Raw genomic sequence first — 16,314 nt, forward strand, 5'->3', positions numbered from 1 at the left:
TTATACACATTTTTAGGTCTACTTAAGTAAGCTTTAATTACATAAAACTACTACTTACTTCAGTAGTAAGTAGTCATTTTAATTATATGCTACTTTATAATCCTACTCACCTATATTTCAAGGGAAATATGGTACTTTGTGCTCGACTACATTTATCTGACAGCTATATTTACTAGTTACATTTTATATGTACCATTCTCGTTCAAAATATATGAGCTTATTAGATATGATGGTTTGTTACAGATCAAAAATACCTAACTATAACATTTTGAAGGGCGTACACTCATTTTCCACTCACATCGGGGTTTCCACTTGCTTTCCTAATTAAATGTCTTTTCAAAACAGTGGAGGTGCTTGATTGAACCCCCCCCCCCTCTTAATTGCACCTGTTAAGGCGGTAAATTTGCTGTATGACAAAAAGCACGAGTTAAAGAATGCTCAACACTTCTACCTGCATTGAAACAAAATGTACTTTGGGCAGGTGCAATAAAGCCTTTTGTCCGGTGTATAATCTACGCGGCAGGTATCTGTAATGATCTTAAAGCAAGTGGTTTTTCACCTCGCGAAGGAAACGCCCGGGTGCGGCGAGGGAGCGAAAGCTCCTAGGAGACGCGACCAACGTGTTCCTTCGACTTTAAATCTCCGTGTACGCTAAGAGCGTAACTGGCGGAGCTGCCGAGAGAGACGATCGCGCGCATTCTGCGTACGTGTTTGACGTAGCAGGGGAGCAGGAGGCAATAAGGATACTGTCAAAGAAACACTGTAAAGAAAAGGCATTTTCTCGCTACTAGCCACTGTCAAATAACCAAAAGTGAACCCTATCGGGAAGGACACACACTGACAGCCTCCAGTGACTGTTTGTTTCCAGGGTCTGCTCGGTGACCTGCGTTATTCCACATAGAGTAGCAGGTGAGTTACATCGGCTGTTGGCAGCTTCTGTGACCTGAAACTGCTCCAGGCCGTTTCATACAGCCGTTCTGGAGGCCGTTTCTGTGTCCGACGGTAAAACGAGCTCGGTTAAAGCGTCAAAGAGTTGCTGAGACTTGTCTGGAGGTTGCGCGTCCCCGGAAACATTTCCTTATGCCGTTGCGTCTTTGGAAATGTACACATCTTACTGCGCATGCGCGAGAAATGAGCTTTTTGATTCATGTAGTTTTTTTTTTTTAAACGCCATTCTTGCATGGGCAGTAACGTGGATAGTGTGTTATATCTACAAACTCAGTTGCTAAATTAAATCATTTTCTAACGTGCTTATCGTATTTCATTAGAATCTCTGATGCTCTGAGTGTGACTGTAAATATTTACATCCGCTACAAGTGTGTGAATGTCACTGTCAGTTGATTTTTTTTTCTTTTTCTTTTTCCCCTAGATGAATGTAGCAATGCCTGAAAAACATGTCTCGCAAAGAAGATAGTGAAGGGAAAAGGAGGTGAGCAGCACAAACAAGCAGCAAGAAAAATTCCAGTAATGCTTATTAAGCCACTGGGGAAATCACCTCATGTAAATGTAATGCAGCAGTGTTGTAATGAACACCCGACTGACAATCTATTTCAGCTCTCACCGCACTGAATTGTACAGCAGCATCCCCCGAACATGTCTGCCCATTGTGTACCACCCAGATTACAACATCACCTTCATGGGCCTCGAAAAGCTCCATCCATTTGACGCAGGGAAATGGGGGAAAGTCGTTCGCTTCTTGAAAGGTAAGAGAGTGAGAGACCGAGTGGCAGACGGGGAGGACATCTCCCTTAGCTGATTTATATGGACTCACTCGGAGTGGATCAGAGAGGTGGGGAACAAAGAGGAGAGAGTGGGGAGGTGAGGTGTAGTTGTGGAGGGGGAAAGGCAGCGCAATAGAACACATATAATTAAAGAAAACTCCCCGTGGGAGTCTGTGCAGTACATGAGCCCCACTGCAGGTTTCAAGGCCAAGGGAATAACCGGCGCTGGTTAACTGGCATGACTACACACGAAGTTGTTGTCAGATTGCATCATGGGGTGTATTTGCTATAGAAACTGTTGTACACAGCTTAATGAATGAATAAATACATTCACAAAACCTTCAGAAGTTAAAAGTGCAAATAAAGAACTGAGCCTCTACTGAAAGAAGAAAACTTTGGATTTTCTAAATTTACACTCACATTAATTGGAGAAAAAGTAGATGATATTGCAGTTTTAACCAGCCTTTTTAGAAAATCATACAGGGGGGCTTTTTCTGTAATGGACTTAAATGAGTCCTCTGTGTTCCATTCAAAGTCAGAGGCTGAACCTTTTAAAACACTAGGGTATAGGAACCTTTCTGTGTTCCAGTGGTCCAAGAAAAAATAAAGCAGTGCTACAGATGCTAAAATTCAAAACCATACATTTTTGTAGTATCATAATCATTTTAAAAATCCTGTTGCTATGGAGCATGGGAAGTGTTTGCGAAGTGTAGACTTCTGTAACTGCATCTAGGAGAATTCAGGGTTCACAAGTCTCTTGCCAGAGTCACATTTTCAAATTATTTAATTATTCAATTCAGTTTGAAAAGTTTTACCGCAGTGTAAAGTGTAGTTAGGGGGGGTTGATACGGCCACGATAAATATAATGATAGCTATAAGACCATTATATCAGTACTGTATATTGCGTCATGCTTAAAATAGCATGATAACAAAACTTTAGGTTCAAAAACTTTTAAAAACCAAAACTTTAGGTTCATGATATTGATCCAAATGGTAATACTGTATTTTATCAAAAGAAAGACCAAAAAAAACCCCTTTGCTTTGATGTTGTGTTGAGTTTAATATTATTCAATTCAGGATCATTCATTTAGACATGATATTTAAACCAAAATATCTCAATAAGGGAACTTAGGTAATTAGTATATTGATCTCTCACTCATTCCTAAATGTAAGTTAGATGGATGGTCAGTGCTTGCCCAGCTAGCATACAAATTATGGTCTGTGTTAGAGCTCAACTAGTACTGGATTTTTAGGGTTTATACATATTTTATATATGTTTTATACTGATACTTGATATTTAAGTAAACATATCTGATGTGTTTGATATTGGCCAATTTTTGTTTTATAACTTTCAGTTTTTTGATAAAGATCCTTTAAATTTTGCTAATAAAAAAATTGTAACCAAGTAAAATTCATACACTTAGCTAAAATTAGGGGTGTTATATGTGCTGTATACAATAGCCCTGCAATAAATCCTACCTTCATAATTAGAGAGTTGTTAATTCAACTTTCTGTTTTCCAAAGAGGAGGGATTAGATGGAGGATGAAGTTTGTGGGGCTATTGAACTGTATTACATTATACAGAGAGCTGTTTTTAGGCTAACCTCATTGATATAAATGGGGTGGACAAAATAATAGAAAGACTTGTCAGTTTAACACAATACAGTAGCACCACAATGTACAGCCTCCGAAAAGGACCATTCAGTTGAATCAACACCACTCAAGACGTTTCAACAAAAAGTAAACATGATTACGTTCATGAAGGTCAGATTTATTGCAGGGCTGTTGTATTAGACAGCATTAGTTTTGGCTAAGGGCTCCTAATAAACTGGCAACTGAGTGTATACAGTATACAAATACCAATGTGTTAGTGATATATTAGTTTATATATCACTAATACATTGGTATAACTGATATATAAATCACTAATCACAAATCACAATACTTTGGTTTTATATCTATCTATCTACACACACACACACACACACACACACACACACACACACACACACACACACACATATATATATATATATAATTCATGCAAGCAAATTAGTTTGGTCATGATAACAATTCAAATGAATACTGACATCATGGTTACGAAGTGTTTATTCAGTAAAACACACAATCGCTTAATACCAAGGTGCGGACACGGAATTGTTGCTTAAACCTGTTTATTGTTTTAGGACCGGGCAGTTTACTTCTTTTTCTTACTTGGAAACTAGAATTCACAATTTTCCAGTTTTTTAAAAATTGAAAATTATTATCATGAAAATGAAGGTTTATTTCACAAAATTGCTGTCAAAGCCCACAACAACATCATTTTTATAGATTTTCAATCTGATGCCTGTCAATCACTGAATCCCTTTGTCTCAGAGGAGCAGTTCATCACTGATGGAAACATCGTGGAAGCCCTTGAAGCTGCTGAGGACGATCTGCTGGTGGTTCACACCAAACGCTACCTTAACAGATTAAAGGTAGTTTTTCTTACCCTCAACACTGCCAACCTTTAGTGTATCATTATGACAGCATGGCATCTTCAATACAGTTCTTCATCTCTACTTCTTTTTTCTTCCATCCCTCTTCTGGGTATCACATGCATGACTCAGAAGCACTGAGGAGATGAGGAATCCATCAGGATTTAATTGATATAACTCTTATTAAACTAAAAAGTTACTGTATTTTCCCATTTGATAATAGTATTAAATTGATTTAAACCAAACAACTTGTTGCCTTGGATTTTCTCCTGCTTTACTTTAGATTTTTTCCCACCTGTAATTGTCATGCAGGAGGTGACATAAGAGAGCAGGGAGTTCTCATCTGAATGCAGTGGATAATCCCTTAGGGGAATTAGTCCTCATTTAAGTCAGTCATGTCAAGCATATTCAGAAGATAGTACCTCTCTGAGTCCTTTGAGTCAGGAGGAGTTTATGAGCTTTTAATTTACCAGCCCTAGGAGCTGATTAAGATCAATGTTTGTTTTTCCTTCAGAGGGGATCTGCAAAGCTGCAGTTCAGTTGTTTGTGTCCATTTCATACAGTCAGTGATATAGAAATCCCGAGATGTGGTAGTAAATCTCTAGTAAAAGAGTGTCTGCAGCAGGAGAAGTAAAGCTGATAACACTAGTTCTATCATGTTCAAAGATTGTATTTATTCTCTCCCCCTCTACTGCATGCAGAACCAAATCTTGGAGGTCTCAACAGAGGTACCTCAGTACTCCGCTGTGAATTTGCATTATTCTGTGCTGTCCTGTTTCATGCACGGGTCGAGGTGCAATCATAAATTCCCTGGCAGCATTATTGTGTATTTCCTTAGTCAGCTTTTCTACACCTTTTATATCCAAACCCTGGTAGGCACACATTGAAAAAATGTGTTTTTTCTACCTCCTGCTTTCTGTGCTTTTCAGTCAACTGAGGTCAATCTGTGGTTTTGTTTGCCTTATAGGTGATAGAGTCATAACACAGAAAAACATATTTATGCCGTTTCTAATTGTGTCTTTTTTCACTGTAGTGGTCTTTGGTGGTGGCAACGATCACAGAAATCCCACCTCTCCTGTTTCTGCCTAATTTCCTGGTGCAGCGGAGGGTGTTGAGGCCTTTGCGGACACAGACAGGAGGGACAATAATGGTATGTATCTGAGGGACTAATTTCCCTTTCATGTGTCCTCATGTTTGTAGCTGGTAATATTTATATATTTTTCCCACTTTCCTGCGTTCCACCCTTATTTGTCAGAGGAAGAAATAGAGATGATGTTCAATAGTGTACTACTATCAAAAAATAATGTGATCCACTAGTGTCTCTGTTGCCTTTATCAAATAATACTACCTCTGCAGGTGCATCACAGACCACACATGCAGCCCCTAGCACCCAGCCAGCATTGGCTAATTTACAGACTTTTAAGGCAATTTCACAAAAATAGCTTTTAATGTCTTAAATATTAGAGATTGACTTGACTAACTTAGTAGCTCATCATAATCTTTAACTTCCCTTTAAAACTTCCGTAATTTATAACAAGGCTATAATATCAAAGAAATCCCTTTCTTTACTCCTAGTGCGACAGAAATAATTTTATTAATTTTATAGCGTAGTAAAAGTCCCAAATATATTGTGAACAAATGTATTGATTTTGACTTTGTAAATGAGATAACGTTTAGTAGCTTAAGACCAATACATTGCTCTTGGTGTCAGAGAAGTGAATCAGAAATGAACTAGCAGGACAAGGACCTTCTCAGAGTCCTGTTGAGTCTGGACATTTTCTGATCAAGAACCAAACCAGAAGGATGATGAATGTGAAACAGTTGGTTTGACGAGGATCACAACAAAGCTTTTTACAAATGGGGCAGGTATTATTTTTTCATGAATGGAAATGGAGAGTTCTTGTAGAGTTCAGTATTTCCCAGAGGAAAAAAACGCCATTTTAATCTTGCGTTGACAGACAGCATGCACCTGAAGTGGAAAACCAGTTATTTACAAGGTCCTGAATGTGTCATTGTGTCAGAGGAGAGGAAGGGAGTCTAGCCAAGTATTGTCTGCTTTGCAGTGGTAGAGGTCTAGAGAATGGGTGTAAAAGGAGAACTGGAGTGGGCCAAGGACTGAGCCCTGAAGTACGCCATTCAAGAAGGTACAAGAAAATGGATGGATAACATGACAAAGAGGACCCCACTTTGTAACCTAGCAGATGTGGTAGGATTGATAGAAGAGCTAAGGAGGAGATGGTGGTTGACATCTGACTGCTTAGAGTCCAGTTTGTTCTGTAATAGACAGTAAACTAATAAAAAAACCATCATGTAACTATAGAGAGGCAGAAATTCCTAAACTAATCATGTTTGTAATGAAGTGTAATTGCAGCTGTGGTGGATTTTATCCCTGTAATTCTGTCTAATACTAATAAATGAAATGTTCAATTTACATAAGAGGAAAAACACAATAGCTTGAGTTTATTTCCTATAGAAACCTGAAAGTGATTGTTTTGTTTTACTTTCCAGGATCAGAGCCTCTCTTAATTTTAATGTCTCAAATTATCTGGGTTGAGTGTTTAAGTGTTTGTTTTAGACTTTCCTGTCTATAAAACTCTTGATTGATGTTGACCGCTTTGTGCAGCTTACTTTGTTTGCAGTGGAGCATGAGGACAAACTCTGATCCATCTCTGTTACTCTTGTTATGCAAAAAGAAAGACTAAGGAATAAAAAACAAATGGGAAGCTAATGCAATACAGTTATGGCCGCAGACTTGAATGTGCACAAACTGATCAGTATTATGCAAATAAGGAACATTATATGGTTTTCAGTATATATACTTGATATAATTACAAATTATATCAGACCCAGCATGCCAAAGATATTTTCAATAAAATCAATGCATTTCGAGACTGATGTTTGATGGACTTGTGCAGATGAAATTAAAGGGGCTATAGTAAAATATGCCTGTACTCTCTGTTACACTGAGTGTTTGTTTTCCCCAGACAAAGTGGAGTGTTGAGCCATGGCCAGAGTGTGTGCATACATGCTAATGTGTGTTATTACTCATCCATCAGAGAGCCTCATTGGCATTTATATTCTCTCCAGCTCATATCTCCTTGCCTCAGGCATCCTACACACTGAGCTTCAGGAATACAAGGCAGAGAAGCCCCCTTTTTCATCTGAGAGAGAAATCTTGACCCACCTTTGAAAGGAGCATCTGCCACTGTGCATGCAACACCATTCCTCTTAGAGAATGAATCGTACAGTATGGAAAATTCTGTGGGATTTCCTTGAATGTAGCTGACATGTCTTAGCTATTAATGATCTATTTGATCACATTTTGTCTATCAATTTGGTGGTTTGAAGGTGTTGTACCCATATTCCCAAGAATGTCTTTTATTTTTGAAGTGTATTAGATAAGCCTTCAGTGGTTTTTTAAGATGATGAGCCAGTGGAGGGAGCAGCCCTAAATAACTACGTCCTCATGTGTAGCTATGCACATCAGGATTACATTGATCAACATGTGAGACAAACATTGCGAGTCCCTTTTCTAAGGAAAATTGCTCTTCGGAGTAAATTTAACATACAGTGTAGTGTGGCTGTATGATAACTCCCCAACGGAAAATGAAAATTCTTGTTACCATACACTGTTATTTTATAGGTAAGTGTGTGTTCTAGCATTTCTTTACATTTAAATATAAAGGAAAAGTTTAGCATTTTAGGTACTACACTTACGTGCTTTATTTTTGGGTGTCGAATGAGAAAACCCTACCTCTGTCCATACTGTAGTGAGAAAAACATTTAGCAACAAGCTATCTTGGTGTATTTACAAAATGTATCAAAATGTATCTTGTTTTTTCACCCATATGTGAGCAAAAATGTAAAAACATCAATTTGTGATTTTGGGAGAATCACAGGATGGAAATGTTTCTTATTAGACAATAGTTTATCTTTTGTTAAAACAGTGCTGCTGTGACATGTTTCCAGCTAGTCTGGGTTGCCGGACATAGTCAGTGAGCATAGGTTTTGGTTCTAAAGCTCATTACAGCTGCAATGGTACAACCTCACTGTGACAAAAAAAACTTCAGGATACTGTTGTTGAAAAAATACTGCAACTACAGAAATAATTGTATTTAACTCCCTCTAATACCATAATTTGGCATTTCTAAATTTGTTTGTAAAGGCAGCAAAATTAAATATTATTATAATGATTCTAAACATGACCAAGGCAAATGTGAAAGTGTATTAGATTTCTGGAGGTCTAAAAAAGTCTAATAAAACATAAAATTTGATTTAAAAAAGGTTTGAGAAGCCCTGGGTTAAAAAAGGCCGAAAGTGTTGAGCTTTAGAGGTGTGGAAGGTGTTATTTTCCACTTTGAACAGAGCCAGGCTAGCTTTTTCCTCTGAAGGGCGGGCATTGCAGGCTAAAGGTCAAACCAACAAAAGGCAGCAAGGAAATGAGAAAAAAACAAAAACCCTCCACATTAAAATCTGTGACTATAATTCCTTTTAACCCAAGAAATGTTGAACAAACAGCCAAGGACTTCCATTAGTAATCACATTAGGAAGAAACTGGATTGAAATGGAATTACCTGTATTTATGTATTAATATGTCTTCTTAATCTAAATTACAGTAATGAATAAACACAATACATTTTAACTAATAACATACACATAACTGGATTTTTCTTGTCCATATTGAGTACATCATTCAAACATTCCCAGGGTAGGTTGATAAAAGTATATGAACCCCTCAGCTAAACACATCAACAACTCTGCTCATGAGTCTACCATATGTAATTCATGGTGCATGGTTGCATGGAGCATTGTTTCCATGGCAGAACACAAATGGGGAAACTGCTTCTCTCCAAAAAAAACATCACTGTACACCTAAAGTTTGCCAAAGAGCACCTTGGCACTCCACAACGCAACCGGGAAAATGTTCTGTTGACTGATGAAAATAAGGTTTCTTTCTGAAAATGTGATGATTTTTCCTCTGGTTCTATTATAGACAGGTGACATATCAAAGGAAAAACCAACATAAAGTGTCTTAGTAAGGTGTTGGGCCACCGCGTGCCACCATCTGGTGACTGCGAAGGCCATAGCATATGATTCACATAATTTTCATACTCATCAAATCATTCAGTCACCCCTTGTGCCCTATGGATGAGGGCATTGTCATCCTGGAAGAGACCGCTCCCATCAGGATAGAAATGTTTCATCATAGAATAAAGGTGGTCACTCAGAACAGCTTTGTATTGATTTGCCTTGACCCTTCCAGCTAAGGGAACAAGTGGACCCAAACAAAATGCCCCCCACAGCATAACAGACTCAAGGGATCCCCTAACTGTAGGGGTCAAGCATTCAAGCCTGTACCGTTCTCTTGTTGTATGTGGTATACATACTTGCCCACTTGATGAGACTATGTTCTTGCTGACACAGGCTGATCATGTCCTGCATTGATGTTCTCAGTCACCTGAGGAAGAGTTCCTCCTCGGTTTTTCCTTACATATGTAATATGTGCCCTGTCAACCACAATTTCCAACCCTAATTACTGAGGTCTTTCCCATAGATCTAAATGCAATCTCACTTTAGTCACTGTTCCTAATGGAACACTTGCCAGTTGAGCAGTCTTTGTGACTGAAAGCCCTGCCATCCGTGCCCCAACAATGAACCCTCTTTCAAAGTCACCTACAGTATGTATGTAGCCTACATAATTGGAAGCCAGATTTCCAAGTTGGTAAAACAGAACCTTTGGTAACCAGATACAGTATTTGAAATGTTTTATCCAAGTCTGGAAAGAGAAACATTTGAATGCATTGCCTTGGAACATTGTTTATTTACGTTCTTTGTTAGACATGAATGTATTTATGATCACTGTAAAAACTAACTGATGACAGTTTCTGCATTTTGTGGTTTATTTAGAGATCATTTTCTTTCATAAACTGATATTCTGCATATTCATGCATCTTTCTATGTTGATATTAAATGTTGAACTGAAATATAGTTTCTTCCACAGGCGGGAAAATTAGCCGTTGACCGAGGATGGGCCATAAATGTAGGTACGTCAGTTTCCAGCACAGACAATGATCTTAACCCATAGATAGACAATCAGTCCATCTGTACTCAACTGGTATACATTTATCTCCAATAGGGGAAAGTGTGTTACCTTTTACTGTCGGTATTCAACCTTGTCTCCTACACAGTACATTTACATATCATAATGTTTTTGACAAATACTGTACATCTGTGAGAAAATGGAATTCCTGCCTGGATTATGATCACCAGCAACAGTTTCTCCAAAAGTATGTCATTCTTAAGCATGGAGGTCATTGGGAGGATGTTGTGGTAGATGGTTTGGTGTACAAAACGCTTGATGTGACAATTGTTGACATATTTCCCTCTTGAATCAATCCAATCCACTAGATTGCTATCAACCTCAATACTGACATCAGGTATTAACCGCATTTCCATTAAATAACTTCTTGTAGCTGACGTAAAGATGTTTAATTAGGGGAAAAGAGCTGATAGGTATTCAGTACCTGCAAATGCACCAAGTTTAGGTATCAAAATCAGTATTGGGAGAAAAAAACTAAGTTTTTGGTGCATTCCTATAGTCCACATTTAATCTTTATACTCAGGAGTCATTCATTTTACTTTAGACACAGAGAACAAGAGCTCAAGTTTTTTTTTTTTTTTTTTTTTAACTTTGAAAAGAAGGACCTAAGATTTTAGCAAAACATCAGGGGTCAGTTTCACAAAGATATGTTATACTGATCTGGTCTGTAGTTTTTGACAATTTCACAAAGATAAAAGACTGACATAATCTAAAAAGTTAGCCATCCTAGCCCTAGGCTAACTCTGAACTAAGACCTATGTTTCTATGATAACAATCAGTTACACCTGTTGACCAGTCATTTTAATTTGTACAAGGAAACTACCCTCACCCTGACTGAAAAGTTAGCAGAATTATTGAGCCCTTCCACATTAAGAAGCCACAGCATCTCAATTATGCTACAGGTGTTAACTGCTGGATTTTGTGCTACTGAAGATTCTTTATATTGTTGCATTCTTCACTGAATTTCCTAGCACAATGGCCTTGTAACACAAGGCAAACATTTTTGGACTCAGAGTGAATCGATCTGAGGTTTGATGCGGTTGTTTGGTCAGCCATGTTTTTTGAGTTTGAAAAACAAACATTTTAATTTACCAGAATTCATCGGAAAATAAGCAAGCTTTATACCATGATTGGCCAGCTGTCCAGAAGTGAGAAACGAGCCAAGGATTGTACTTCTCTCTCTAGCTGTTACACAGTTATTTGTGGAACTTTTCACGTGTACAATTGAGTACAACACTGTGAATATCTTCTTAGGGAGACTGTCTGAAAATATGCACCATTATATCCATGTTTACATTATATCACATCTCCCCTCTCTCAATGATGGCCAGCATTTCACTCCGCCTTCCAGTTTGGTTATTTAGATCAGGTTGCTACAGATAGAGAAAGTTTAGATGTCAATCAGTTAGACAGATGTCTATAGATGTCTATCAAATAGACATACATAGACATTGAACAAAATAGTTTTGTTCTTGATCATCTGAATTCTGACTATATGTTACGTGTAATCTATAGTCAAAGTCTTTATTTGTGAAATTGGCCCCAGGAAGACTAGACTAGAGGAGATTAACATCAACCCTCTTTAAGAATATCTCACATAAATACATGTTTTCAAATGTGAACCCAAACTTCCACCATTATTCCAAGACCCGCGTTTGGAATCTGGTTTCACTCCCAACTTCATTTACAGGTCTTTTAATAAAAGGTCGGTAACAGTTATGTATATTTCCTTTTTTTTTTTTTCTTAAGGGTTAGTTTACATTAGAAGTAGTTGTAAACACAGTAGTAAAAATATTTTATCAATGAAATATTGATCAGATTTGACTGACAGTAACCCAGAAACCCACCAAGTGCCATCAGATTCTTATTCAAGTGTTGCTAAATGCTGATTGATGCATGGAAGTATGTAACATCATATTTTTCCCTCTGAGCCCTGCCCACTTTAAATCAGTGAAAAAGCACAGAGAAAATTAGAAATACAGAAATCCTTCATGTAAATGAACCAAAATAGTTTTGTATATTCTTGTAGCTGAGCTCATTTCTTATAGGAAGAAGCTGATTGGCTGTAGGACCAGTAAAAAGTGTCTTTTTCTTGTCAGTCCCACAAAGTAGCGTGATATTTTCCACATTTTAGGTTTCTTTGTCGTTGTCAGGAGATTTTCTTTGGGGACACTTGCCTCTTCCTGGAGCTTGTGGACCTGTAAATTAGAGACAGGCTCCTTTTCCTGTTCCATCACTTCCACCTTCAGCTTACCAGTTTCCTGTCAAAGGTCCTTAATGTCTTTGTCCTCAGCCTTGATGTTAACTGTGAGTGCAAGGCAGGTTGAAGTTAGCTCTTTGACTTGTGATCTAAGATTCTCCAACTCTTTGATAAATGACCCCTCCCTCTCGGAAGTGTTTTTCTGCAGGATTTGTATCTGTCCCTCTATTTTCTTTTGCACATGGCCCCTGGTGCCCCTCAGCTTTCCGACAAGGTCCTGATTGCTAACAGCCTTTCTGCATGAAGTATGTTCTCCTGCTTCAGCTGTTCCTTAAGGGAGTCCTCTATTTTATTTTTCAAACTGAAGCTTAGTTTCATACTTGAGGTTGATCTTGTCTTATGAAACTTTAATTTGCGCAAGTTGTTGTTGAAGAGATGCCTTCTTGTCTTTTTCCACCTGGTATTCAACTTTGACTGCTTCCAGTTCTTTCAGTATCTCCTTGTTTTTCTTCTTATACTCATCTTAGGCAAACTTCGCCTTGCTCAAGATGTTATTGAGCTCTTGCAACCTTTATACCTCTTTCTGCACTTTCTTCTGCGCAGCTATAAACCTGCTCTTTAATCTCTCTTTAATCTCCTCTCCTAATTCAAATATTTTGTCTCCCTGCTCAGTTGGTAAAGCATATTTTAAATACTTTGGTTATGTTGTCTCATGGTTGCCTCTCATGCCATCATGCCATTAACGTGCTCAAGTCTTTGTTGAAGTGCATCACACTCTCTCCTGGCACTCTCCAGATCTGCTTCTATCTCCTCCACCTGTTGGCAGAGAGATTATGTTTCTTTGTTCTGGTCCTCCAGCTTGACAGCAAGCTCTTTGGCCTTTTCTTCCTGGTCAGCCAAACAGCTCTGCTTGTCAAGGCTGTATTTTGTCTCCTCCATTTTTGTTGATGGATTTAATGTTGGTGGGGTAGAGGAAGAATGGTTATATATGTGTGTATATATATATATATGTGTGTATATATATATATATGTGTGTATATATATATATGTGTGTATATATATATATATGTATGTATGTGTGTGTGTGTATATATGTATGTGTGTGTGTGTGTGTGTATATAGGTATATGTATGGATATATGTGTGTATGTATGTATAAATAACTACTAGGTAGTTTCAAAATGGGGATTTTCTAAATCAGGTTATACCATTAATACATAACGCATGTTTTAGGTAGCAAATACTATGTTTGCAAATTACTGAGTTAATTGTATGTGATTCTCATGCTGATGAGACAGGGTTGTATTAAATGATGTGCCATTGCATTATGAAGAACTATTGAACTTTAATTTAAAGTCTGATGTTTTCTCATTCAGATCCCAGTATGATAGTTCCACACTTCAGTTTCAGAACAGTTTCAACAGTCATTATATATCGGCATGCAATCTCAAAGCAAGAATGCAAAGATCTGAGGCTCTAATCTGTGCTGTCATGCTAACACAGCCTGCATCGTCTCCTTAAAACTGAACTGCAGACTCGATACTATTAGTTCTTGTCAGTCAGAAAATGTATCCTTATCTCGAGAAATACACCCTTGCCATGTCATTGTCACCATCTAAATATCTTTATGTGTATATGCAGAAGTGTGTGATTTGCCAGCTTTGAATTACAGTTGATAATATTGTCGGTTTCCACCTGTTAACAAGTGTCCTTGGGCATCTACATAATTTCAGAACTGAGTCTTAGTGGCTTTACCTTTCCATAGAGGGTTGTACACTATTTGGAAAAACACACTAATAATAAAATGTTCTTTAAATTCATGTCGACAGAATCTTTGCTTTGGGGAGGGTTGTTACTGTTGCATTTCCTTTTTGACTCGCTGCCATCAGTGGCCAGGCTGGCTAAATAGGAGGTCTCTGGCTGAAAAACCGGGGTCATCCTTTATTCTTCCTTCCTAGTTTGTGCCAAGCAGAGAACAAAAACGCCCCATCAGACTTAAACTTTGTACATCCTGCTTACTCAGCTACTTCACACTTTGTGTTGATGAATCAGGGAAAAGATAGTTCTGCATCAATAAACATGATTTTTATAAAGATATAAAGGATATTCAGATGCGCCTAACATCTGTATATTGTGTGTCTCAACACTATGAGGACATAGAGTCGTTATAGAAGACTGTTCTTGGAAGCCAGGCAATGAATGATAATCATATTTCATCTAATGCCATACTGGCCTTTATTAATATTCTACTCTAAACTATAGTTTAATGAACAGGAGCAGAGCAGGGCAGAGGTGACTATAACTCCTACCCTGAATGAATGGTTATCATCCCAATTTAAAAAAAAAAAGTCTCTTCATAGTATTTCTCTATATCCCTGTACATTGCTGCTTTAATTAGACAGACTGAAATTAGACAGTCCCATTCTGATGTCAATACACCCATTGCTTTACCACAGAGGAACAGCAGTCATTTTCATAAGTGGCAGTAAATTCAATAACAGCCTATTTTAAATCACCAATTACAGTAATGTTTGGTTAATAGACTTCTCAGATGTGCATTGACCTGCTCAGCTTGTCTGATAGACCTGACATTGAGCCAGTGAATTTTCTGTTTCCCAGGAGGAGGCTTTCACCACTGCTCCAGTGACAGAGGAGGGGGCTTTTGTGCCTACGCTGACATCAGTCTGGCCATCAAGGTAAGACTGATGTTGTTTACAGTTTCCGCTCTTTGGAAACATTCACGAAGGAGAAGGCAGTCTGTTTGTCAGATTCAGTTAGAGGTGTTTTTTGATTAAAGTGAGATTATGTATCTGTTGAAAGGTCTGTCATGACCTGTAGCTTATGGTGGCCAATGATACTGTAGCTAATGTTAACAAACCTGAAAGAATAGGTTCACATTTTTTAAAGAGGGAAGTTTGTAGTGCCAACCAAGACTGCTAAGGACTCACATCAGCTTCATCAGGACTTGGGATGTATTTTTGTACAGAATGAGAACTGTGGATTTCCCCCCCCCCCCCTTTCACTGGTTTCATCACAAAAAGTTGAACAAGAACTTAACATACCTGAGCTCACCTGGAGATATGGTTGTTGTTTCCTGATTGTTGCAGATTTATTAACTATTAAATTGCATTTTTTTTTGGTCTGCTACAAATTACATATCTGCTCTGTAAATCACTTGTCATGTGTTCTCCTTTGAGAAAAAATCAGAAACCAAAATAGTGAAATTTATTTATATTTTATATTTTTTGGTTTCACGTTGGCGCTGACTCGTTTTGCAATACTGCGATGAAATAAAATTCTGGTATTTGTCTTTGTAGATGGAGACCTTATTTCAGTAAAGCATATCATATCTTCCATAAAGCAGTAATGTCGGCGTTCTGTCATAGGTAGAGCAGTCTGCCACACAAAACAAGAGCCACAGATTCTGAACAACAACTCACATTAGTTTTCCTGCTAAAGTCTGCTTCTTATCTAACTTACAAACATTAACAAACGTCTCGTTCTGCACTTTAGCTTGTTGTATGAGCCCACCAAACAAACACTGAACGGGGAAAAGTGCACTGCTAGTGTAAGTTTGCAGGCTACATAGTTACTTAGCTGCAGCACATTAAACAGCATGTAAATGTACCTGCAAATGTCACTTGGGTGCAGTTAACTGCTCGTGAGATCCTTACTCTTCAGTATCACCAACAACACACCGTCTGCCTATGACTCTCCTTACGATAAGAACACTTTTACTCTGGCAGCCTGCCAGCTGCTGTCAATCAAATGGCGACATGTCACTTTAACCATCTGAAATGTAAAAGAGCGTTTCTGA

At 38.0% G+C, this 16,314-nt stretch overlaps 1 protein-coding gene across 1 annotated transcript in view; it reads left to right on the plus strand.

Moving 5' to 3' along the window:
• Positions 1–677: 677 nt before the first annotated feature.
• hdac11 (histone deacetylase 11) overlaps positions 678–16,314 on the plus strand; it is a 34,416-nt gene continuing 18,779 nt past the window's right edge. The window contains exons 1-7 of the mRNA XM_040116316.1: positions 678–909; positions 1,370–1,429; positions 1,555–1,703; positions 4,098–4,198; positions 5,232–5,348; positions 10,200–10,242; positions 15,117–15,193. Coding sequence (XP_039972250.1) covers positions 1,395–1,429; positions 1,555–1,703; positions 4,098–4,198; positions 5,232–5,348; positions 10,200–10,242; positions 15,117–15,193 — 522 coding nt within the window. The 5' untranslated portion in view covers positions 678–909; positions 1,370–1,394. The remainder of the gene's footprint in view (positions 910–1,369; positions 1,430–1,554; positions 1,704–4,097; positions 4,199–5,231; positions 5,349–10,199; positions 10,243–15,116; positions 15,194–16,314) is intronic.

This window comes from Xiphias gladius, chromosome 21, assembly GCF_016859285.1.
Source record: "Xiphias gladius isolate SHS-SW01 ecotype Sanya breed wild chromosome 21, ASM1685928v1, whole genome shotgun sequence".
NCBI classification, from domain to species: Eukaryota; Metazoa; Chordata; class Actinopteri; order Istiophoriformes; family Xiphiidae; genus Xiphias; species Xiphias gladius.